This window comes from Tachypleus tridentatus, chromosome 1 (assembly GCF_004210375.1).
Source record: "Tachypleus tridentatus isolate NWPU-2018 chromosome 1, ASM421037v1, whole genome shotgun sequence".
In the NCBI taxonomy this organism is placed as follows: Eukaryota; Metazoa; Arthropoda; class Merostomata; order Xiphosura; family Limulidae; genus Tachypleus; species Tachypleus tridentatus.
In genome coordinates, this window is record NC_134825.1 from 70,365,885 (window position 1) to 70,392,196 (window position 26,312).

The 26,312-nt window shown below is 33.3% G+C and overlaps 1 protein-coding gene and 1 pseudogene across 2 annotated transcripts; both read left to right on the plus strand.

Moving 5' to 3' along the window:
• Positions 1 to 446: 446 nt before the first annotated feature.
• Positions 447 to 4,484, plus strand: LOC143232521 (uncharacterized; annotated as a pseudogene). The gene is made up of 4 exons (XR_013017567.1): positions 447 to 1,470; positions 2,243 to 3,223; positions 3,626 to 3,953; positions 4,006 to 4,484. The product of XR_013017567.1 is annotated as an uncharacterized LOC143232521 (transcript).
• A 6,314-nt stretch (positions 4,485 to 10,798) lies between these two features.
• Positions 10,799 to 20,240, plus strand: LOC143250735 (homeobox protein SIX6-like). The gene is made up of 2 exons (XM_076501712.1): positions 10,799 to 11,546; positions 18,867 to 20,240. The coding sequence occupies exons 1-2, from the start codon at positions 10,909 to 10,911 to the stop codon at positions 19,150 to 19,152; spliced, it is 924 nt and encodes a 307-aa protein (XP_076357827.1). The 5' UTR covers positions 10,799 to 10,908; the 3' UTR covers positions 19,153 to 20,240.
• The last annotated feature ends 6,072 nt before the right edge of the window (positions 20,241 to 26,312 follow it).

The following is a 26,312-nucleotide window of genomic DNA, read 5'->3' on the forward strand; positions in this document are numbered from 1 at the left end:
TATTAACCACTAGATGAAGTTACTAACTAGAAACATCGATTATCGTTTAATTGGTCATGTAATGCTGCTTGAAGCACGTATGAGGGGCCATTTTCAACAAATGTGGCAATCAAGACTAAATGATGCCTATGTTTTTTTTTCTGCCTGCTCTAGAATCAAACTTTATATTTTAGTAGACATTGATAAAACTTATTTATTCCCTCAAGGAAACATTTGTTTAAAGTTTTTTGGTGATATCAAAGAAAACACTGGATTTAAATGTGACAAAAATGTCCATACCGTTACCTGGCAAAAGTGGAGACTACAATTAAAAAGTTGTACAATCTCATATATGACATAAATGGTGGAAGTGTATTTTATATGACTATTAAAAAAATTATTTCAGGTTTCTAAAAACGGATTAATAATTCTAATTTAGCTTCTGTTAGATAATTTATCCAAGAAAGATATATGGCCCAGGCTCCTGAAATGAGTGTCTTTACCGTTACCATGGGCAATGTTTCCCAAGAAATGTTCACCAACATCTACAGAGATGGCAGCACTTTAGCTCATACGAAAGACCAGGAAGTACGGATCAGCCATATTGGCTCCAAAATCAAAAAGGACTTAGAAGTGAACAAGAATCTGTCAGATAAGTTGCTAAACTAAAGTTGTCTCATAAATACAATTTCTTTACTGTTACTGCCAAAATATGTGTGAAAACATATAGAATCATTGTAACATATATATATATAATGAGCATTTGTTATTTCCTCAATCAGAAGAGAAATGTAGGTACCTCATGGCAAAAGGTCATTTAAATATATCTTTAATGGTGTCTTTACCGTTAATAGGGTTTGTCTTTACCGCTACTTTTGTGAGGTAACGGTAAATATGAGATAGTAACAGTATAGACATGTTAAACTTTGAAGTTAGATACTAAATTAATTCCCCTAAACTTAAATGTTTATGATTCTTATGAACATCATATCAATTTCAATAATGGGTAACCTTGACTTATTATTCTTAATTATAGTTAACATCACATGGACAGGCATGTCTTTGTATTCCTAAATAGAGGTTTCTAAATCAGATATCAGGATGTTATTTCCCCAATAGCTATTGTCATGTCGTTTGGTCGGGTGGGGAAAATGTTTGTGTCTGGTGAGAAAAAAATCTCAACAGCTCCATTTCTTCTTCCTTCCATTCCTCTAAATCCATTTAAAGTTTTGTAAGCTTCGTAAATAGCCTGTCTTTTTCCATCTACTGAAACATACCTCAACCCGCCCATAAGCTGAGATGAAATAGGCCTTTAATTCATTATTCGCCGACAAATAATGTGTTCATGGTGAACAAAGTGAAATTCCACTGTTTTCTATTCCAGTGATGCAAAATGCCTAAATCAAAAGCAGAAATGATGAGAGTTATGCAGGCTAGAAGGAAGGAAGATGGTGAAGCACATGCTGCTTGTCTGGCACAAGAGAGAGAGAGGTAAATTAAAATTGTTGATTGGTCCTTTGTATGGTTTCGTTGAAACTGAAAAATCGTAACGCTTCTTTGGCTGATTACACAATATGATAAACATAGTAAGTTTGATTTAAACTGTTTTGAAACAAATCTATTGGCCAAGATTGTCCAATACCCTATCATTAAAACTGGTACCATTAACCATTGTACAGTGGAACCTCATTAATTCACAGTAAGAGGAGTCCAAAACACAGCATTTTAGGTGAAGCATATTTTAAAGTTTTGTACCCTACAAACTGTTTGAAAAGTTGTTGTGAAATTAGTCAAAACATGTCAACTTTTACTCCTCGTATGAGTGCGGCATCTTTGTGTGCGCACTGACGCCCGGATGTAGAGTGCTTGTATAAGTGAATACTCGTATATAAAACACAATAAATTAGCAAATTTCAAGCCTATATAAGCCATTTTGTGTGTATTTGATTGCTTACAAACTTTATTTTTACTTGAATTTTTCAATCATACAAGCAGTCGACAATCAGGGTGCTGCCTGCTGGCAAAGATGGTGGCTTTCATGGAACAATTTACTTGTAAAATTTTAGTGTCAAAAGCAAAAACCATAAGAAAAAAATCACATAAATTATTTAAGCGTAAATTACTGAGGTCTCTCTGTACTTGTGTTCTTATCCTTTTTTTATAGCCATACGACTTGGGCTGAGTCGGAAAGTTTGGTAGAGTGTACATGTACAATCATTATTCTATCATCAGTGTTAAAGGCATTTCAAACATTATATTTCAGGTATCAGCAACGCAAGGCTCAGGGGAAAATAAAAATTATACATGGTCTCAGTAAAAGAGAACAGCGGGTGTATGTGGAAACGGGAGAAAAAACACAACGGGCAGCTGTAAAAGTAGAAACAGAGCTTCAGCCAGATTTTCAAGTCTCTGACCTAACACCTCCTGAAAGTCCTCAAAGTTCTGAGCGTCCTCCATCTTATCAAAATGTAGCGGGAAGAAAGAAGCTATGGAGAGAGGTAAAGTGTGCTGACAGAAGAATCAGGAGCCAGAAGGAAACAATTAAGAACGTGAGGAATGAACTGAAAAAAAAAGAAAAAAACAAGTAATTATTACAACAGCAAACAAATATACCTGAGAACAACACAGGTCTGAACACCAGTGGCACAAATACTCAGGATGCAGATCCATCACCAGCAGATAAAGGTAATATTAATGGTTAGATCTAGCAACATGAAAGATATTCAAAAGCAGCTGACATTTGGTTTTGCACTCTCAGATGAAATAAAACAAAAACTCAAGGACAGTGCAATGGCTAAAAAAAAGAAGAGGTCATTTCGAGGTGTGGTTAAAGGACAGATTCTAAAGAAATATAGATTGATGAAGAAAGCTGAAACAGACCTGGCCATCTCAAGGAGACAACTAAAGAATAAACAGAATGAGATCAACAGAACACTGTGAAGGATGAGGATGGAATGCTCAACAAGATTCCAACAGCAGTGTCAAAACTTAGGAATGACTTTTATCACAGGGATGATGTTACCAGATCTGCTTCTAGAAAGAAAGAAACTATTACTCTGAAAAAAGAGAAGAGACTGAAAAGAGCCCTATGTGACACATTAAAAGAACTTGAGGAAGAAATTTCTGGCTGAAAATCCACAGGTTTCCATTTCTTATACTTTCTTTACGAGGCTTCGTCCCTTTTATGTTGTTTGTCCAAATGTAAATAATAGGAACACCACAGCATGCAAACTGGATACAAATTGTAAATTGCATGTCTTATAGCTGAACCAGCTTGGTGTTATGTAGAGCAGAAATGTCAATGATATTATCACTTCTATTGTTTGATCAGAACAAATATGTCCTGTATGTATTTAACATGTACCAAATGCAGTGGTAGTATAAGTAACATATACGTCACTGGTACAGAAACTGAGTCATTCAGAGAGCCCATCGAATACTACCAGTGGCAAAGTAACTCTGAAGCACTCACTAATATCAAAGGTGAAATCATTTCAGTAAACATAAATACTGAAGAATTGTTAAAAGACTTAGTGAACAATGTTTGTAACCTGTTTGAATCTCAATTATGAGGGCTGTTGCCACACCAGTACAGGATATATCATCAGTACCATGAGATTAGAAAGCTTAAAAATGGGTTAGCAAGTGATTAATGTGTATTGCAGATTGGCTTTAGCCAAAATTATGTCGATGCATTTTGGAACATCAAAACTTCAGTTAACATTACACACATGCCATGCAACTTTCTGCAGTTCAGTTGTGGGTATATTTACAAAGTGTTACTGTGCTCTGTCTGAAGATACAAAACATAGGACTGGGTCAGTATGGGCTTACTTAAAACCAGTCTCAAAGACCTCAGAGAAAACGGTGTAAACAAGATTCACTTTGTTTCTGATGGACCAACAAGCCAATACAGAAACAAATCTAATTTCTTCCCCCTGGATAACATTCCATTCAGTTTGGGGTTTGAATGTGTGACTAGAACTTTCTTGAAAGTGGCCATGGACTATTCATGACTTGTTTGAGAAATTACAGGGGAATACCAATGTAAGAATGGATAAGATATCAAATGATGCAATAGCAGATATAGAGCCACATTTGAATGTGGTGCTATTAAAATCTATGAAAGGTACTATGAAAGTACATCAAATCTTAGTCAATGAGCCGGGTTCTCTGCACTATCGAACATTATCATGTTATTGCAAGGGATCAGGTCATAAATGTGATTGTCATTCCCCCAAAACAGAATCCATGCCCACAATAATAATCTGAGGGTGTAGCAAATAAATCTTTTTGGAAGAAGATTAGCTGAAGGTTGTGATGTAGAAATTCTTGATCTTGAGGCCCTCTCACCTGATGAAAAAAAAAAAGAGTACCTTCTATGGAAGGTTTGGAAATTCAAAAACAAACAAACAAAACCAACCTTAAATGTTTGTGAATCTTCTCCTATCCCATTCTTCTGTGTCATTTAACTGTATGCGACTTGAAGACACAGACATAAATCTTAATGTCGTGAAGTTAAATATATGTTATTATCAATATTTTCGTACTCCATTCCTTTATTTGACTTAAAGAATTCGTCAGGAAACAGAAAATATTCTGTCTTCATTTCGTGATATAAAACAAAAATGTTCCATTTCTACCTCTTCAGAGGTGCCTAGTGGTCCAAGGCTCGACAGTTTTCATTGATGTTTGGTAGAATAAGATTTTCACAATCACTTCAAGGGCAATACGAAACAACTCATAATTGTTTGATTTCTAAATATTAATTTCAAAGGCGGTATTATTTATCTGGAACTTTATCAGAAAACAAAATGTGTTAGAACTTGATCGAAATTCATTGACTGTTTTAACTCAGTTGCTTATGTGCTCGTGAAGATACTAATGTCAAAAGAACAAACAGAAATTACTCGATGTGTGTGACTATCGCTTTACTGTATGTTTTATATTGCTGCCATCTATTGCACAATATAAATTCACAAAAAAGACAAAAACAACACTCGAGGTAATGTACACCAATACGAAATTTAAACATCAAAACCAATATGGTACAGATCTTTTAGGACATACATAGAAAACATAGCAGTTATGAAGCATTTATAAAGAAATGTGTTAAATTTTGGCCACGAAAAGTTAAATTAAAGGTGAATCGCGTATCAAACCTGATTGAATACGACTGATAGTTTAACATTTACATTAAATACAGTGGGTTTGGACCTCTAATTAACATTTAGCCGTAATTACACTGCACAACAGTTTTTTGCTTCTTGCACACTGTTGGGTGTTTCTTATAGATTTTTGGCTGCTGATCACGAAAATCACACTCAAATTTGCCCATCACGTACCGTTTCATCGAAATATTCAGTTTCACTAGGACATTGCTACAATGGAAAAATGATATCAGGGCAACTGGAATCTGTCTATGCTTGCTTATTACTGTTGGACACTGCAACGTGATGCACCGGACATTGAATACAAACGAAAATCATGAGCAAAACACTTTTAATTATGTTGAACTTAATAGCGTATTAGAAATATAAACGCAATTAAATACGTTATTGCCGGTAAACAGTTAACTGTCTATTTCTCAGAGTTCCTACATGATGAAGCAAAACCAAAACTACATTTGTGCATACCCACCAGATACCTGTCACAATCAGCAAAAATTTTTCAGGAAGCAAAACTTTAAAAAAAATTGTTGTGCAGTGATATTACTATATTTGTTTGTTTATTGTTAAGTACAATGTACACAATGGGCTGTATGTGCTGTGCTCACCCCTGGTGTCAAAACCCGATTTTAGCGTTATTAAGCCTTTAGATTTGCCACTTAGGGGCGGTCACTTATGAGATTGTAATATTTAAAGCTTTAAAAGAACAGTTTTATGTTGTAAGTAACTACTTCTCTCATACTTTTTTTTTGTTTTTGAACTTCGCGCAAAGCTACAAGAGGACTATCTGCATTAGCCGTCCCTAATTTAGCAGCCTAAGACTAGAGAGAAGGCAGCTATTCATCACCACCTACCGCCAACTCTTTTGCTACTCTTTTTCCGACGAATAGTGGGATTGACCGTCACATTATAACGCCCCCACGGCTGAAAGAGCGAGCATGTTTAGTGTGACGAGAATTTGAACCCGCGACCCTCGAATTACGTGTCGAGTGTCTCAACCACCTGGCCATGCCGGGCCTCTCTCATATGAATATGATGGTTATTTTGAAGTTGGTGGCTGTACTGGATGAAAATCAGGTGGATATACATTTACAAAATGATCATTAAGCATTTAACTAAGACTATGAAATGTTTCATGCCTTCAAACCATTATTTACAATTTTCTCAATATCTGCGCCGTATTGTGAGGAAATTAATTTTGAAATTAATCAACCCTTGTAAGTCTAAATAAATTAATAATGAAGAATATAACCAAATAAAGTTTTCGACTTGTGATAACGTTCATGCTACTTTGTGTTACTGTGTTTCTTTATTTTCACTTTTAACACAAATTATGTAAAGGCTATCTACGTATAATCATCTCTAAACTAGAGAGGAAATAAAGCACGACAGTCTTTTCGACACTTACCAGCTACAAACGGAATTATTTTGTCAAATTATCAATTATTTTCCATAATACAATCATTCGGAACTATAACAATTATAACAAATTTTATAATTATTCTCTTAGTTAACTTTACTCTTACATTTTCATTTAGTTGAAAGTTTCGGGCTACGTAACAGAAATTCCATGGTTTGTTTTCCTTTAAAAGAAATCGATTCCGCACTTTGGAGCCACGCGTGCGTTATAATAGTGACGGCTAGTGCAGATAGCCCTCTTGTACCTTTACGCGAAATTAAAACAAATCTACTTTAACTTTATATTAGTTGTGATCGTCACATGACTTGATGATTTGGATGTACCAACGATTTGTACTTGGTATTACACGATATTTAAAACAAAAAGCAAAAGCAACTGTTAAGACTGATGGTATAAGTTATTGTGAACATACTTATTTTGAAAATTGCTCACTCTTGCGGCATTTGAAAAATACCACTTTTATCTGTCTTTTAATTTACGCTTTGTGTAAAATTATTTTACAAGACTATACAAGAACTGTCTGCACACAGCCATCCTTAATTTTGAGGTGACAGACCACATCAAGGGTTACTGACGTTATTCACACTGCTTTCCTCATATACGAACCAGATAACAACAGGGACTACCAACATTATTCAGACTACTTACCTCATACATGAACCAGACCACATCAGGGGTTCCCAATGTTATTCAGACTACTTATCTCATACATGAACTAGACCACAGCAGGGGTTCCCAATGTTATTCAGACTACTTATCCCATACATGAACAAGGCCACATCAGGTGTTCCCAATGTTATTCAGACTACTTACGTCATACATGAACAAAGCCACATCAGGTGTTCCCAATGTTATTCAGACTACTTACCTCATACATGAACAAAGCCACATCAGGTGTTCCCAATGTTATTCAGACTACTTACCTCATACATGAACAAAGCCACATCAGGGGTTCCCAATGTTATTCAGACTACTTTCCTCATACATGAACCAGACCACATCAGGGATTACTAACGTTATTCAGACTATTTACTTCATACATGAACAATTTGTTATCACTTACTATAACTGCTTAAACTATCTAAACTTATACAATGTCTTTTCATAGAAGAATATCCTGTAGCTTTCAAACATATCTAGTTTAACACAGAAACGTTATCAGAAAAAAATCAATGGTATTAAAACTATTAAAATATTTTCAGATCTTTTGTTTGGTTAAGGATCTTTGTCGTCTCTGTAGGAGCTATAGGTTGCTAATATGTTGAGAAACCATAAATTACCGTAATAACCACTTTTTACTCTATATTCAGTATTGTTATACATATATACTAGAACACGTTCTGCCAAATCATTTTTAGCTATTAGTTCGGTACCTTTTCAAAACCAAGTTTCATTAGTAATTGTTCAAACCAATGTTGTAAACTCATAGACCGCTGGTAACAAAGGGTTGTAGCAATAAAACTAACGATAAAAAGGAAAATGACTTGAAAAATAAGACATCATTTATTAAATAATTGTATTTTCAAGAGATGATAATTTTCTAACAAGTATAAAACTATCATTTAACAGGATTAGAAACATTCTAAATGATAAGTGCATTGTTTACAGAGGAAACATCTTGAAGGTGGCAGATGTGAAGGTTAGAATATATTTTCTTTGTAAAATATACTAAATAAGTCTGATTTAATGCAAAAATATCAACTGAAAGTATTGATCAATATGATTTTAGTCTGTTGTTGATGTGTTGGCTGAACGATAAGTAATATGAATTGGAGCACTTAGAAAATTCAGTTGTTTTCAGATCAAACTAAAATGTTCACATGCAAATGAAATTTTTTGTAAAGGGTGAAACTCACTGACAGAAGCTTATGCTTATGTTTTCATTGATTTTGTTGATATATGTTTAATAATTTTAATTGACGTATAACATAAGCTTTGCGTGAAATTCACAAAAAACCTTCAGTTGACCTAAAAAACAATATAATTTAGAGACAAAAGATTTAACCAAAACAAGATATCAAAACAAAACAAGCGCATATCTACTATCTAGCGAAACCGCAGCCAAGGGAACGGGCTTGGAGAAATTAAAGAATAGATTAAGTAAACGAAGATAACACTTGAGAAATAATCGCAACTACTTTAATATTTAACGAATTTGGTTTAAAATTATTGAAAATTCCCAATAATGTTTATCTTTTCTGAAAATGAAAAGTGAAATCGAAGATGAAGTCGATTTCATGAAAGATAAGACCTAAAATACGCGAATTTTGACAGCAAAATTCGTTGAGTTTATTCTAATTCAAACTTGATGCAAGGTCTGGAGAAATGTCTGCACGGAACAAAAACAGGAGAAAGAATAATGTAATACCTAACTTTCAAATTGATGCAGGTGCATGATCCTAATACAGTATCTCACATTTTTTAGATTACATGATTATGTCAATGACTATTTTATATAATACATAAGGAAGAGAGCCTTTAAATTATACCAACTTGTACAAGTGTCTCTGTCATCCCTTAAGATGGGCTTGCCCTCTCTAGTGAGTTGAAAAAAACAAGATCAAACTTATATGGGAAAATCAATGTTACATGCAGCTTTTACTTAATAAACCAACCAACAGATATTTACGATCGTTTGGACTTCCGGTTTATGAAGATGTTATTAAAAACATGCAAATAACCTGCCATTAAATTAGAAACATAACCTGAATAAACATTACTACAGATATGCTCTGAACTAATCAGTAAAAAAAGAAAATATACTTTTTTACTGAATAAAAGTTGTTCGTTTTGTTTCTAGAACAATGAGAACTGTTGAAACGAGTCTTAAACATTATTACGTTTGCGACGAACGAGTGTTATACATTATTACGTTTATGAGAAACGGGTGTTAAACGGTATTAAGTTTATGGAAAACGTTATTCACACGAATAACCTAATTAAACATAGAATTTACGTAACTTTAAATGAAGTGTTTACTAAAATCATATTGAAATATTTATAATTTATTCTTTTTTTCTAATTTACACCAAACATCTGAAATCGATTATACTTAGGTAGCTGAAATCCGTTACGTTTAGATTAGCTTATGTTACATTATCTCATATAGCTGAAATCCATTACGTTTAGATTAGCTTATGTTACCTCATTTCAAGTAGCTGAAATCCGTTACATTTAGATTAGCTTATGTTACATTATCTCATGTAGCTGGAATCCGTTATATTTAGATTAGCTTATGTTACATCATTTCAGACTACTGAGATCCATCAACTCCTAATTTTAAAAGCTTTTTAACTATTTATAATAACAATGTTTGTAAGTAATGTTAAATAAATTTTAATGGTTATAGAATCTGGGAAATTATTAGAGTTTTCGAGCTCTTTTATGACAAAAATGACAACCTATTAAACAACAAATCCTTTGTTTTTAATAATGAAGACGCTAGTGTTCCAAGCTTACATATATTCTATAAATTCTAACTTTAAGTCTAATGCCTCCATTTCACTTGTGACACGTGCAATATACTGAACGCGGAAAGACCAATTTCAAGCAGCTGCTTTTGTCTCAGCTGGTTCGGTTTATACTTGAATTATGTTATAAAAGGAAGAGAATGGGTGTTAACTATTATGCATTATCCATATGAAAGTTTCGTTGTTCTTGATGTTAAAAAGGTTTGGGTTCTGTTTCGATTTTTATAATTTTACATCGTTGTTACGTAATGCTGAATTTTCGCCGATATATTTTTGATGCAATTTTGTGAATTTATCTGTTATATATATTTATATATGTTCTTGCATAACTATTGTAGTAACAGGTTTGTTTCAATGTGATTGTATCGAATGCTGAAGTGAGATTCAGGTACGAATTAATCTAGCGAGCTTATATTATGAGTGTTAATATCAGGATTTTCGCACTTAATATCGATGAACCAATGAGGTTTAATATCCTTGATCTCGACTCTTCTAAATGTGAATTCCATGATCTTAACGTTTATCGCAACGAAGAAATGTTTCGAGTCTTCACAGTTTTGAATGTAGTAAGTTTAAATCTCAAAAAACCATCCAACCAAATACTACCAAACGATCGGCAAAGTTATCGCTGACGAATAAGCTCATGTTGCTTGAAGTGAGAACGTCCCACTGTTCCGTTTAGCTCCGCCTATGAGAAATGCGAGATAAATCTGTATAAAACACGAGGGAAATTGTTAGTGCTGCATACGACATATCTTATAATATGATAAACCTGAAGAAAATTACCACATTTTGGTCTATTTCTGTATTTAAAACATTTCAAAGCATTTCATTTACTTGCGTATATTGGTAGATAACAAATGCGTCAAGTATGGATTTCAGTTCTTTAGAAAACCTCCGAAGTTTTGTTTCTCGGGAAGCTAGTGAATACTGCTGGATGCTTCATCTTCCTAGGCTTAGCTTCAGCGTAGGACAGATGGTAGCGGTGTGCGAAGCTCTTGAAGAGAGCGGTGACGTTCGCAGACTAGCTCGTTTTCTTTGGTCGTTGCCAGTAGCCTACCCGCTTAGTGCTGAAACAGGCACGAATGAAGCTATACTTCGCGCCAGAGCGATAGTGGCCTTCCATTGCGGTAACTTCAGCGAGCTATACGGCATCCTTCAATGTCAACGATTCTCTAGAAAGTCCCATGCTAAGCTACAAAATTTGTGGGTCCAAGCACACTACCTTGAGGCCGAGAAAAAGCGGGGTAAGTACCTTGGTCCCGTCGATAAATATCGCGTGCGAAAAAAATTTCCATTTCCGCCTACCATCTGGGATGGGGAACAAAAAACGCATTGTTTCAAAGAATGCGCTCGGAACTTACTACGTGAATGGTACATTAAGGATCCTTACCCTAACCCCGATAAGAAACGATACCTGGCTCAGGCTACAAGTCTAACCACTATTCAAGTGGGTAATTGGTTCAAGAATCGCCGACAGAGGGACCGAGCGGCTGCAGTAAAAAAAGGGTAAGAACAGTTGAAGAACGAAACGCTGAGTATGTGATAAACTTTTAAACATGTGTTTGAGTTACCGACAAACAAACGTTGGTAACGGTTTTACTGAGAAATAAACACTTGTACTCATCGTGATGTTGTGATAAATCGTAATATTAATATCAAAGTGGTGATTTATTAAGAAACAAACACTGGTAATGTAGCTGTTGATTTAGCTAACTCGTAGGTAAACCTTGGTAGTCAAGGTAATGTTTTACCAAGAGAGAAGCACTGATAGCCTAGATGGTAATTTTAGTGCAAAACACTGGTAGTTTAGATGGTGTTTTACTGAGAGGTAAACACCGATAGTTTAAAGTAGTTCCAAAGCGTTTCATTTTCGCGTACCACTTTCTGTTTTTTGTTTTATTTTTTAAATTACAGACCCCAAACCAGGCTTAATTTTAAAAAAATGATATAAACCATACTTTAAACACTTCCCAACTAATGCGATTCTAGCACGATTGAAGTATTGAAGGGCAGAAAATACCGGAGAGTCTATTCAAGTTGAAGTCTATAAGTGAGGAAAATAATACGTGTGTGTACATGGAAAGCTCAGCTAGAGCTTGTTACAAATTTTAAGATTTTTGTGTTAATTGTGTTGTGTACCATCGAGATTAACTCCACGTACCACAGTTTTGAAAATCTTTGACTTAGACAATGTTTCACTCGAAGATAATCACTGATAATTTAGACGATGTTTTACCATGATATAAATGCTGGTAGTTTACACGATGTTTAATTGAGATATAAAAACTGTAGTTTAGACAATATTCTAGTAAGAGACAAATGCTGGTAGTTTAGACGTGATTTTTACTAAAAGATAAACACTGGTAGGTCAGGTTGTATTTTACTAAGAGATAAACAGTTGTAGTTTGGACAGTGATTTTACCGAGAGGTAAACGCTGATAATTTAAACGGCGTATTTCCAAAACACTAATTCTTACCAATAACAGTATATCTGTAGAGTTCCTTATACTTAAATTATAGTTTTATCACTTCAGTTAAGTAAAAATAAATGGCAGTATAAAAAAATCTAATTTTCCTCAAGTTACCGTTTTAAAGGCAAGTAAAACGTATGCAAAACAACCAAATTAATACAGTGACTTAAATAAAAAAGTTAAAGCAGCGTTAGCTAGTGAATGATAGGTAATAAAGAAGAGACTATGGACTTACTACTTGGAGAAAATCATTGTAGTTAAACACTTTGTATAGGCGTGGAGGAAACTGAATATAATGTTGAGTAATTTGGCAATTGTAGGCGATTGCGTCTCTAACCGGCTGCGAAAATGGAGTTACATAACAAATGGACACACAACTCGTTTAGAATTGTCTTCTTTATCTTCATACTGTGCCACGGAGCGTCAATAAAGCTACTTTTGGTCTGGAAGTGTAGCATGCCATGGAGAGACAATAAAATTAATTTTGGTCTGGAAGTATAGCATGCCATGGAGAGTCAATAAAATAATTTTGTCTGGATGTATAGCATACCATGAAGAGTCAATAAAACTAATTTTGGTCTGGATGTATAGCATACCATGAAACAATAAACTAATTTTGGTCTGGATGTATAGCATGCCATGGAGAGTCAATAAAACTAATTTTGGTCTGGATGTATAGCATGCCATGAAGAGTCAATAAAACTAATTTTGGTCAATAAAAGTCAATAAAACTAATTTTGGTCTGGATGTATAGCATACCATGGAGAGTCAATAAAACTAATTTTGGTCTGATGTATAGCATACCATGAAGAGCATAAAACCATTTTGGTCTGGATGTATAGTACCATGAAAGTCAATAAAATTAATTTTGGTCTGGAAGTATAGCATGCCATGGAGAGTCAATAAAACTAATTTTGGTCTGGATGTATAGCATACCATGAAGAGTCAATAAAACTAATTTTGGTCTGGATGTATAGCATACCATGAAGAGTCAATAAAACTAATTTTGGTCTGGATGTATAGCATACCATGGAGAGTCAATAAAACTACTTTTTGGTCTGGAAGTACAGCATGCCATGGAGTGTCAATAAAACTACTTTTTGGTCTGGAAGTACAGCATGCCATGGAGTGTCAATAAAACTACTTTTTGGTCTGGAAGTACAGCATGCCATGGAGTGTCAATAAAACTACTTTTGGCGTGGAAGCATAGCATGCCATGAAGTGTCAGTAAAACTAAGTTTGGTTTGGAAGGATAATGAAGGTGGGCTATCAAATTTATTTATACGGTTAAACCATGTGTGTGTATGTGTGTGATTATTTTTTCTGAAAATTCATTTTCCAGTAGATCTGAGAATCACACATAACTGTGTAAAAAAAGGCCAAGCCCTCTTAAGTAAATAACTAAACAAACCGCTCGCTTTTCTACAGACGATGTGTTTGCATATGATCTAATTTAACTGTGTAAAATGTTTCAAAGTTTTGAGCGAAAGAAAAATATTAATAAAGATGGTAGAATTAGACCTGATACAAACTGTAAGAGAGTTTGATATCAATAAAAGTTCCAAGACAGAAATAATGAAGACGCTAGTGTTCCAAGCTCACATATATTCTATGATGGAGAAGTTGCTTCTTCTTTCATATTACAATAGGCCGGATTGCTAGTTGTTCTATACCGACAACCTTCCTCTCAACAAGTGTCTTTAGTATAGCTCTGTTTAAATAAACGACTACAATATAGTGTAATTTATCTGGAACACTCAAATATTATTTAAGTTTATTGGTAAAACATGTTTTAGAGCTCTTTAGGACTATTTTCATTCTGATTATGGGATGGGCCTCATAAATTAAAATAACCTTTAAAGGAAAAAAAGCATGTCTTAGTTTCTGTTGATGATGGAAAGATGTTAAGAAATAGCTGGTATTTAATTCATGGTTTATGTTGAGACTTGGCTTTAAATTTCTCATTTGTAACGCCCTATTCTTTATTATCCAGTTTGTATTTTGTGTATAGATTTCCAGTTGTTTTGATGTCCGAAAGTAAGTGTAGTAAATTTTATAGAATGTAAGCACTGTTTATATATATATTATCTTCTCAGAATTATCCGGAAACCTACCCCGTTGAACATGTGACATAGCCCTTCTAGCATGTTCTTGAGGATGAAACACAATGACACGACAGACACATTTTGGGGGGAAATCTTAACAAACAGAAATACAGTGATTTTTTTTGGGGAATACACTGACTCAATAGGCATGAAGATTAGTAATGCTCAAAGTACGAAGAACGTCACGAATTATGTGATCTCGAGAAGGAATAGATGTTGTTAGATGAGTGGAAACTTTGATAAGTAAATCGGCTGTATCGCTCAAGTATATACAATGTACGACGTTCTGTGTATGAAACTGTTCAATGATATCCCAGAATTTATCTAAGAACGTTTGCTGTTACAGTGGGATGAATGAAGGGTTTATAGGTTTCTTTAAGTACCATAAATCAGTTTTGTACCACACTCGCAGTGACTTTTTAGACCCAATATAACCACACTCTTAATTAGAACAGTATGTGATGTCTGTGCAGCGTTCTCTCCAGTTATGTGGGTACCTTAGAAATGTATGTCATACCAGTGTTGCATGGGTGGTGGATATTTCAATGGAAACGCATTGATAATATACATGAGGAATTTTCTAGAAACTAAATGCTGCTGATAATGTGACGACTATTTTCTTATTGCACCCACTAGTAGTTTTCTGGGAATTCATTAGAATATCAACAGCTGGGAGCGAATGTACTGTAATATATATTTTATGGTCGTGTACATGCGAATATTCATATATTATGTAAGACGTTTTCTAAAAACTGAACACTGATAACATACCTGTATAATGTTATTGAAGCTAGTCCTTACTAGATAAACGTGGTGACTTTTCTAGGTAGCTGGTGACGTTTGGTATTATATCTGGTAAACGTTTAGTATGTAAACTACTAATTATTATATATGTGGAAAACGTTCTAGACTATGAAGTTCGACAGGATGGTGAATTTCGTATTCAAGCATTATGGAACCATGAAAGTGTAGTATTTATATATACTTAATGCAATCACAAAAATATTACACAACAGCCAATTTAACAATATTCTCTTCGAACTTCAGATTACCAAGAAAAAAAATCTATTGTTAAATAATAGTGGGCTGTGCCATTCAGAAAGACGACATATTTTGTAGTTGTTTTACCTATCCTATAACATTAGCACTATATCGAGTCATAATCGCTTATGAAATCGTATTAACATAGTACGATCAGTTTAAAATGAAAATGAAACAAACATAGTCAAACAACGAAGTTATTAAGACAACGAAATAATCTGTTTACTTCTATTTTGTAATTTCATTCTTTATCTTTATCTGACATTTGTTTATTTACATTGTTAACGTATTATTATTTCAAATAACCAGAAATTTGAATTTAAAAGTTAATTAAATGTTAATATGTATTAAATTTATGATATTTACCAACAAGATTGATACACAGTTTTCTTCCTTAACACAAATATATTTTAATATACAAACAAAAATATAATACAATTCATAATAACGGTTATTACTATTAGTTATTACAAATAATGATTTATTTCTAACACTTTTACAAACTTGTAGACAATACTGAGCCTTGTATCCGGTATAGAACTGAATATTTTATCGTCGACCCTGATTCACGACGAGCAAATTCTTTGTAAGTTGATATTGTCACACTTCGCTTAAGTGAGGTGGTTCGGTTGACTTACAAGCTGACTTTTACCAATGAAGATATTTAACGTCCTCGTAGAAATACTAACGTTCGAAGTTAATAAGTTAATTCACTGAAGTTGAACGGTTTGTAATCTTTAAAACTATAAACGTTCCTGGTCAAATTCTGTAGTTCTCTGATTAATAGGCGTTAATTACAATTATAGCTTCGAAGACCTATAGCACACTGATTGTAGCTGACCAATAATAATCTTCTGTTTCTTGCTTAGCTGATTTTCTACGAACCACGCGAATTTATCGATGTTTCAACAATGTTCTAGCGCGTTTTCGTAAAACAAATATTGTTGATCCTAGCTCTCAAGAATCTTTTACATATTTCGAGAAGAGGTGAGACTTTTACAATACACAGTCAATAATATACGTCATATGCAATAAGAAAACTATACTGAAACAAGCGTTAGTATTAAAATAAACGTATAGCGGGAAATCCGTTACAACATACCTAAATTATCCATTTTATTATAGTGAACTTATTTTTGCTTTAAAAGTAAATTAACTAAACGAGATTAAAAATGGGTTTCTTTTGATACTTATAACTTCTTTTGCTCGAAATATTTTTTTTACCTTTAAGATATGTAGGGTAGATAAGTTTAGAGAAACAAAGAAAGAAATTGGAATTTTGCCTTACAGAAACAACATGTTCTTTCTAACAATCTCATGCCTGAAAATATAAACCATGGTTTAATCCTAGTTTGATTTGATGAGTACTATTTTTACATTATTATAATCACTGAGACTAACTGATTTGTTTTAAAAAAAAAATTCTGATGTACTGACGTCGACTGACGATAATTATTTGAATATTCTATGTTTTAGTTTGGTTGTTCTTCTCGATTCACATACAGTTGTAATAGTTTATTTTATACACGTATTTAACGCCATTAGTTTATTACTAAATTGATCGTGAATAACTTTCTGGTGAGAAAATTTTGTAGCATCGCATTAATATTTATATTTCCCATTTGGATATATATTTTCAGAGTAAACTTGTATTCAGTCAGGTCGATCATATGTTCGTTTTGTATCAGCACCTAAGATAGTTAGTTTCTGTTTGCTTATATTAAGTTTATAAAGTGGGGGAAACAACAAAGGTTGATTGGCTAAAAGTCTTGGTTTTCTAATTTATCTCATTATTTCGAAATGATCTGAGGATTACTTGGAGAACTTCCAATGAAGTAGAGTCGCTTAGTCGTTGACTTCAGACTACATAACCAAACTCAAGATAGTGGACTTTTTATTTGTTAGGCAGTAAAACCACACTAGAACTGCCAGAACAATGTATGTATCTTCTAAATTATGATTCAAAGTATAGCTAATAAGGAGAGACCACATTTATTATACCAACGCTTGTTGCTATATAGTTTTCTTTTTTGCGTATTACAAATATTCTTGACTGTGTATTGCGCAGGTTTTGCCTATTCTCAAAACTTTTTTACAACAATTTTTTTTTTACGTAAACAACTTAGATTATTGATGCTAACCTTACTTTGGTGAAGGTTTTAGAGACTCGTGTGATTTATATAAAATGCGCCAACAAGGATAATATTATTGGACAGCTGCAGTTACTGTGTTATAGGCCTAGGAATTTATAATTGTGATTAACTCCTATTAATCAGAAAACTACAGAATTTGACCAGGGACATTTATAGTTTTTGTACATTACAAACCGTTGAACTTCAGTGAATTACTTCGGACGTTAGTATTTCTATGAGGACGTTAAATATAACCATCGGTAAGAAGTGAACTTGTAAGCGGTGTGAAGCCAATCAAAACATGACAGCCAGTTAGCTGCATCGAGGTGTGACAGTATAAACTCATAATTAATATTCTCGTTGTGGAGCTGGATCGTCGATAAAATATTGAGTTCTAGAAGTTTGTAAAACTGTTGTATATAGGTATTAGTAATAACCGTTATTATAAAATGTATTATTTTTTGTTTGTATATCAAAATATATTTGTGCTAAAACGTGTATCGGTCTTGTTGGCAAATACCATAAATTTAGTTCATATGAACATTTAATTAATCTCGAAATTCAAATTCAAATTTCCGGTTATTTGAAATAGCAGTATCAATCGTACGTAATACGATAAATCGGCAAGTCACCCGAAATAAATTTTAATACGTAAAAAGGTGCAACGAATGAAGATAAATAATGGAATTATGATCCTGCTAACTAAAACAAATGTTTAAAGTTAGAAAAAAAAACGTATAACTCCTCAAAACTTTTTGTTAGTGTATTAGGAATTGCTTTCTATGCAATACGGTTTGTTCACTTCATAGTTCAATATTATGGGGTTACTTTGCTTTCTCTGACTCACCATAAAGTACATATTGTACTTGTCAATATTAATTACAACGTAATTACATAATCCGTTTTACAACATTACTATAGGGTTACCAACTCAACATGAATTACAGATAGTATACTTAAATACTTCTTATTATCCTGTTTCTCTCTTAGCAGCTCAACATAAAATTAAAATATCCAATATTTTAGTAGCTTCTTCTACATAAATGTTTTACTCCAACATTAATATCTGTTTTATAGATTGTTTCACCAGTTTCAGTACATGGCCAACACGACCAGCAGCCGGGCACAGAAGTTGGAAAGCAACACCCTTCATCAACAAAGTGTATCCCATCGGTCCTTAAGGGTTGACAATTCATTGTTGTTACATACTTTAGATAAAAATGAAGACCAAACATTCAACGATTCGAAACGTTTACGTACCACATCAAATACAGTTTCAAGTCACTCTGACGAAAGTTCCAACAAAGACAATTACGAAACTAGAATTAAAAGAGATATAAGAGTTTTTGGAAGAACAAAATAATTGAAATGATCGTCGATCATCAAAAGACGAAACAGGAAAGAATGAGAGTTAGAGTGCCATCTAACGAAAATTATCATAAATCTTTAAAAAGATTGTTTAACCTTCAAACATGTAAAATGCTCAGAAATTATGTTAACAAAATTATTGACTCAATTCTCAAAGATATTTTAACTCCCTTTTTTGAGACTTGTACATTTTAAACAAATTTCTGAAAGTGTGGGAAACATTGATAACAGCAATGCTTCCTACTGACGATCTAAGACAGAATGGTCATAGATCATTTTTATAGTTTGTCTGTTGTTCAGACAATTAAAATTAATATTACTATTAACTATAACACTGCACAACAATTTTTTTTTTTAATTTTTGCTTCCCGAAAAGTTTTTGCTGATTGTGACAGGTATCTGGTGGGTATGCACAAATGTAGTTTTGGTTTTGCTTCATCACGTAGGAACTCTGAGAAATAGACAGTTAACTGTTTACTGGCAAAAACGTATTCAATTGCGTTTATGTTTCTAATACGCTATTAAGTTCAACATAATTAAAAGTGTTTTGTTCCTGATTTTTGTTTGTATACAATGTCCGGTGCATCACGTTGCAGTGTCAGCAAGCATAGACAGATTCCAGTTGCCCTGATATCATTTTTTCATTGTAGCAATGTCCTAGTGAAACTGAAGATTTTGATGAAACGGTACGTGATTGGCAAATTTGAGTGTGATTTTCGTGATCAGCAGCCAAAAATCTATAAGGAACACCCAACAGTGTTCAAGAAACAAAAAAATTGTTGTGCAGTGTAATTTTGATTGAATATTTTAGACTTTTCTGGTGAAATTTATTACAAAATTTGTTAGTTTGCACATCATAACCACTAAAGTTCTGATTTTACATTAAAATATTTGTTTGTTCGTAGTTAATCTCAGAGATGCACAATGGGCTATCTGTTATAAGCCGATTATGGGTATCGAAACCCAGTTTCTAACGTTGTAAGTCCGCAAACATACTGCTGTGCTACTCGAAATCCGTTAAGGAAAATCACGCTATAATAGAAAAATCTTAGCTTCTTTTATCATTACTTAATATGCCTTTGGCAACATACACTTTGTCTTTTAGAATTATTGTAAATTTTCGTTTTATTTAAATTTTAGAAATCTCAAAAAATTGCAGAAAGATGTTGTACAATATTGTTTGAAAGTTGAAAACTACACGTTTAAAATTATTAATTGTAGTTACAGTAATTGCTCTGTCAAAATTGTAACATATTTATGATTATAGTATTACAGAATTTAATAAAAAACTTCTTAGTGCTTTCACATTACTCATAGTATCAAAGTAAATGTATTTCGAAAATTATGCACGTCTATATATTCATATATAGTTGCATATACAGCTCATAATAGTGTAATTTCGTATTTACTGTGCAATTTTTAATAAAACCCGTCATTTTAGTGAAATCCATATAAGTAATAATAAACATGTGTCTGTTACTAAGATATACTAAAAAGTACCAAAACGCGTTTATTATTAAAATATATGGAGATATAACAATGTATTTATTATTCTTAACTTTGCTCAATGAAAACTGGAATTTATTACGAGATATTTCTACAAACATAAATAAAATCATAATGCCTATCTCCAGAATGTATCTTTATTAGCTCAATTAACACTGGATTAGTGAACTAACAGTGAACGAGATATGGGTCGTGCTTATATTCACTCATATCGAAATTACAAGATGTTTGTTCGTGTGTGAAATATATGTCAGTATTCTGAAGTAACAAACCATTACTATTATTATTGAAAATTATATAAATGTTGTAAGTTACGTGTTTATTAATAAAACTTGTATACATGCAAAAAAAACAACAAAAAAATCGTGTTTGGTACTGAAACTCATAGTAGTGTTTTGATTAGAAAACTGTTTATCACATAATTTTATATAAACGTCACTAAACACGTAGTTATCACTAAAATCTACATTGAAATACGTTTTTGTTGCTTAAACGTAAGGAAGTCATTTGATAGGATAGTAATTTCTAACGTTGTCATTGCTTTAAAGTTATTTTCAGTTGCTGTTTCATAAAACTTTCAAAGAAGTGAAATTCCAAATTACACCATTCCACAAGCAAACATATTAGTTACAATTTCACTGATTCGATAAATTAATCTCAAACATTTTAAGAACGTGAGTTATATAACATGAGTGTTATATGAACTTTTGTCAAACAATTTATAAAACGTATATGAAATAAAGCATTTATTCGAATGAAATTGAAGTGAGTTAATATTTATTCAAGTTAATTATGCATGTTATGTTTCTCAACACATTGAATGTAAAACCTCAAACAATTATACACTAATGTGATACGTCATCAGTTAGAATCCTTTAAAAATCAGTTCTTATTAACGTAAGTTTTATAGTCTAGCAATGTAAGAAATCAAGTATGCAAAAATTCGAAAACTAAATGAATAAAGAAACGGTTTTTAACAATAGAATATCGCAGGTTCTACAGCAGTTTAAACTCTACAATAAACATGATACTCAAGATAAAATAACAGCTCTAAAACTACCTAAATACCTTATCATGAACATGGCAAAACAAGTGTTTAGGTTCTAGTTAGCACTATACAGAAACTAAACGGTTAAAGAGTCAAAAACCTATAAAACTCTAAACCTACACGAATAAAAAAAAATACAAACAATGCAACAAATGTCGGAAACACATCATTTATCTGAATTAAAACAAAGTAAGAAACGACAAGAATTAAAATTTAGAAACTTAACAAATATCCAGGTTATAGTACAGTTCGGAAACACGTCATATGTCCGGGTTATAGTACAGTTCGGAAACACGACATCTGTTCAAAGTATAACATAGTTAGGAAACTACACGAATAGAAAGTTATAAAACAATAAATATTGAGATTATAGCACAGTTCAAGAACAGTAAGAATAACAACACAATAAATAGCACAATTCAGAAAATATACTAATAAAAAGTTAGTGAGCACAACAAATATCCAGATTACAGCATAGCTCAGAATCCACACGACTGTCCAAGACAGAGTAGCAGCTCGAACACTAAACGATGAAAGATAAAAATAAAGATTGACTCTTTTCTACAAATATTGACAAAAAGTAAATCATTACACTTCCTGCTGAAATGATTATATATTTTATCGTAATACATTATCTAAAGCTTCCAATTATTAAGCAGTATTATTACAAACTGCACCGTAGTTCTGTGATTAGCTGTACTAATTTAATGAGCAAGAACTTGACACAGTTTACTTAAACATAAGTTTTTCTAAATTCAACGTAAGTTATAAACAAATCAAGCCTTGAATACGTTTTATAAATACTTTAATTTTATCGAATTTGATTTTTCTCTTTCTTCTCTGAAGATAAAACATTACTATTATAAGTCAATTATTCATAAGCCTTGACCATTTTTTTCTTTCAAATATATTTTCTTGGTTCCATATCGTGATAAAGGAGTGCCATGTTCATGACTCGTTATTCATGAGCTATAAAACGGTAATTTCATGCTGTGTATTATATTTGGTTTATTGTCTCACTGTGTAATCACTTTAATTTCCTTCCAGTTGAGATTGGTTGAAAACAAAATATTTTTCATCGTATGCTCTATAACAACCAGCAGGCCTTTAGAATACAACTTCTGTTATTTGAACGTTTTTTTCTAAACATTATTTTTACAAGATGTGGAAATTGTCAGTTAAACGTACAAGCTCTCTGATTCTACACCCACCCATAAATTTTACGAATAACTAGTGCTCAAAACAAGTCATCTTATAACCCAGTAAAATATTAAATATTATAAAATATACAATACGCCTGCAGGGAATCGTAATCTAGACTATGGAGCTCAACGTGTTGCTAAAGAGAGTACAAAATAACATGTTATATTATAAATCACTCTCGTCAGAACTTCATGATGAAACACTATACATATATATACATATATATACACACAGCTGGCCAAAATCTTAAGGCCAATGAACATAAAAAATATGCATTTGCGTTGTTAGGCTCAACCACTTATTTGAGTAAAGCTTCGAAAGATGAAAATAAGAAAAGGGAAGATAAAAGCATTTTTTAGCATTTAACAGGGAAAATGTGAACATTATAAAATTAGCCTAAATACCAGCTGGTCAAAAGTTTAAATCCATACTGAAATGAAGCGTTAATCGGTAAACACGTAACGAATTTAGTCGTTTGTGTTCAAGCATTAGCGTTGTCAAAATCTCCCACTGACATTTCCTGTGTTACATTAGGTAAAAATATGGCAAAGGCTAAAAAGTTGACAGAGTTTGAACGTGGCAGAATTGTCGAGCTGCAAATGCAAGGTCTCTCTCAACGTGCCATTGCTGGTGAGATTGGGCGAAGTAAAACTGCTGTTGCAAATTTCTTAAAAGATCCTGAGGGATACGGAACGAGAATTTCAAATGGTCGGCCCAAGAAAATTTCGCCGGCGTTGAGCAGGAGGATTTGACGGGTTGTCCAGCAAGACATCAGCCGATCGTCGAACCAGATTAAGGCCCTTACGAACGCAGAATGCAGCTCAAGAACAATAAGACGGCATCTACGAGAGAAAGGCTTTAAAAACTGTAAATGTCTTCAAAGGCCACGCCTTCTTCCACACCACGAAACAGCTCAGTTAAACTTTGCTGAGAAGCACCAAACATGGGACGTAGAAAAGTGGACGAAAGTTTTGTTCTCTAATGAGAAAAAATTTAATCTGGATGGTCCAGATGGCTCCCAACGTTACTGGCACGATAAGTATATCCCACCAGAGACATTTTCTACACGACACAGTGGAGGAGGTTCCATCATGATCTGGGGTGCTTTCTCCTTCCATGGAGCAATGAAGCTTCAGGTTATACAGGGTGTCAAATAGCGGCTGGCTACATTGGCATGCTGGAGAGAGCATCCTTATTGATTGAAGGCTCTCATTTGTGTGGAAATGATTGGATCTTTCAGCAGGACAACGCTGCAATTAACAATTCCCGCAGGATAAAGGACTGTTTCAAGGCGAATAACGTGATACCTTTGGACCATCCAGCGTGTTCGCCCGAAGTGAACCCCATTAAATATGTTTTGGGGTGGATGGCAAGGGAAAGCTGTAGAAATAAACGTCAATTCCAAACAGTGCATGATCTTCGTGAATCCATCTTCACCACTTGTAATAACATTCCAGCCAGCCTTCTGCAAACACTTATATCGACCATGACAAAGCGAATGTTTGAAGTTATTCGCAATGATGGCCTTGCAACTCACTATTGAGACCTCTTGTTGTGCATTTTCTACCCTGTTTTTGGTATTGTCTTAAACTTTTAACCAGCCGATATTTAGACTAATTTCATAGTGTTCATATTTTCCCTATTAAATGCTAAAAAAGTTTTTTTCTATTTTCCCTTTTCTTATTTTCCTGTTTCGAAGCTCTACTCAAATAAGTGGTTGAATCTAACAACGCAAAATGCATATTTTTTCCTTGTGTTCATTGGCCTTAAGATTTTGGCAAGCAGTGTATATACATATATATACACATATAGTGTGTGTGTGTGTATATATATATATATGTATATACATAGACTTCAATGATACTATATATTTCGCGCAAGGTACAAGGACACCGAGTCACGTAGTGAAAAATTACGACAGTCTTATAGAATTTGGATGTTGGAAATATGCATTTTGCTGCAATATTAGAGTGCAGTTATTTATTATATACAACATTTGCATGGAATACCCGTCCTTTAAACGGAAGTTATGAAAATTTATGATTTATGAAAGGTTATCTTACAACATGAAAGGGTGCTTCTCTTTTATGTAGTTGTAAGAATTGTAAAACATAAAATGTGAAATCGCAAGTTTGCACATATTTCCGCATGGATCTAATAAATCTTCGTGCTAAATTTGGTGAAGGTTCATGATCAAGAGACAGACGAAGTAGTAATAAAAACCGTAAACCGCAAAATACAGAAGAAATATTCTGTATTCACACGGACTTAATGTACATCCATACCAGTTTTTATGAAGATTTATCCAAAATCTGGACATATAACAGACAGTACTATTATACAGATAGGTCACTACTCATACTGCTAACAAACACATGAGCTAAAGTCTATGTAGTTTAATGTAGTTTTTGTGTCGCTTCTGTTGCCGATGCAAAAACTGTTTACATATAAAAAATAGTACATAAACGAATATTCTATATTTTACCGTAAAATCCTGGAAGGAAATAAATCACATAACAAAATTAAAAATTAATCTAGAATTACGTCTAGAGATATTCAAATAGAGATACAAACATTTTCAACTTAACCGAGGCCAAAATAAAAACAAAACATATATGACAGAAAGCATAATTCGCTTTTCCAAGCAACGCCAGTTGGTGATCAAGATATTTGTTTTCTTGGTTTGAAACACACGGAAAAGGTGTCTATCACCTGGTGGACGTTTTAGAGCAAGGATTTCCTTTCAAAAAAGAGGGGACGAGGGAGCGAAGTCTGGGAGAAATCCCAGACAATAAAGTTGTTTATCTCATAATTTTTTAATCTTTTATTTCTTAATTTTTGTCTTCCTTTTGTTGTTATGTTAATTTCAGTTTGATTTATTTAAAGAAAAAACTACGCACGTGCAGAGTGTATATAAAGGGCATGGTGTATTTTCACACACACTGTTTAGATTTGTTTATTCTCAATCATTGTTACCATCAAACGCAACTTTAACTGTGTGTTATACCAATACGTATGTTGTTTTACCTTATTCTGCTTTTTATGCCACGTAAATAACGTTCGTATAAATATAAAACATCCGCTCAAATCGTATTCTATTCTCGTTGAAGAAAACATAACAAAAACGAAAAATCTAAATTTAACTTTTGTTGCCAGAAAATATAACTCGACATAATGTTATCAATGTATATGAATAACAATTATTAATTAATTATGGAGTTGGTAATAGTTAGTTGTGTATGTGTGTGTTTTTCTTGGAGAAAGCCACTTCCGAAATTTGCTGTGTCCACCGAGGGAAATCGAAACTCTGCTTTTAAATTTGTAAATCCTAGCGGGGGACTAGTTTGCTGGAACAGTCTGTGTATCATCCCGAGTTGAAATTTAACGGCTCAAGTTAT

Excerpts from the sequence above, each read along its gene's own strand:
- LOC143250735 (XM_076501712.1), top strand. The coding sequence starts at position 10,909 with ATGGATTTCAGTTCTTTAGAAAACCTCCGAAGTTTTGTTTCTCGGGAA. Across the intron at positions 11,547-18,866 it reads GCGGCTGCAGTAAAAAAAGG|ATTGTTTCACCAGTTTCAGT; the intron begins GTAAGAACAGTT and ends TCTGTTTTATAG.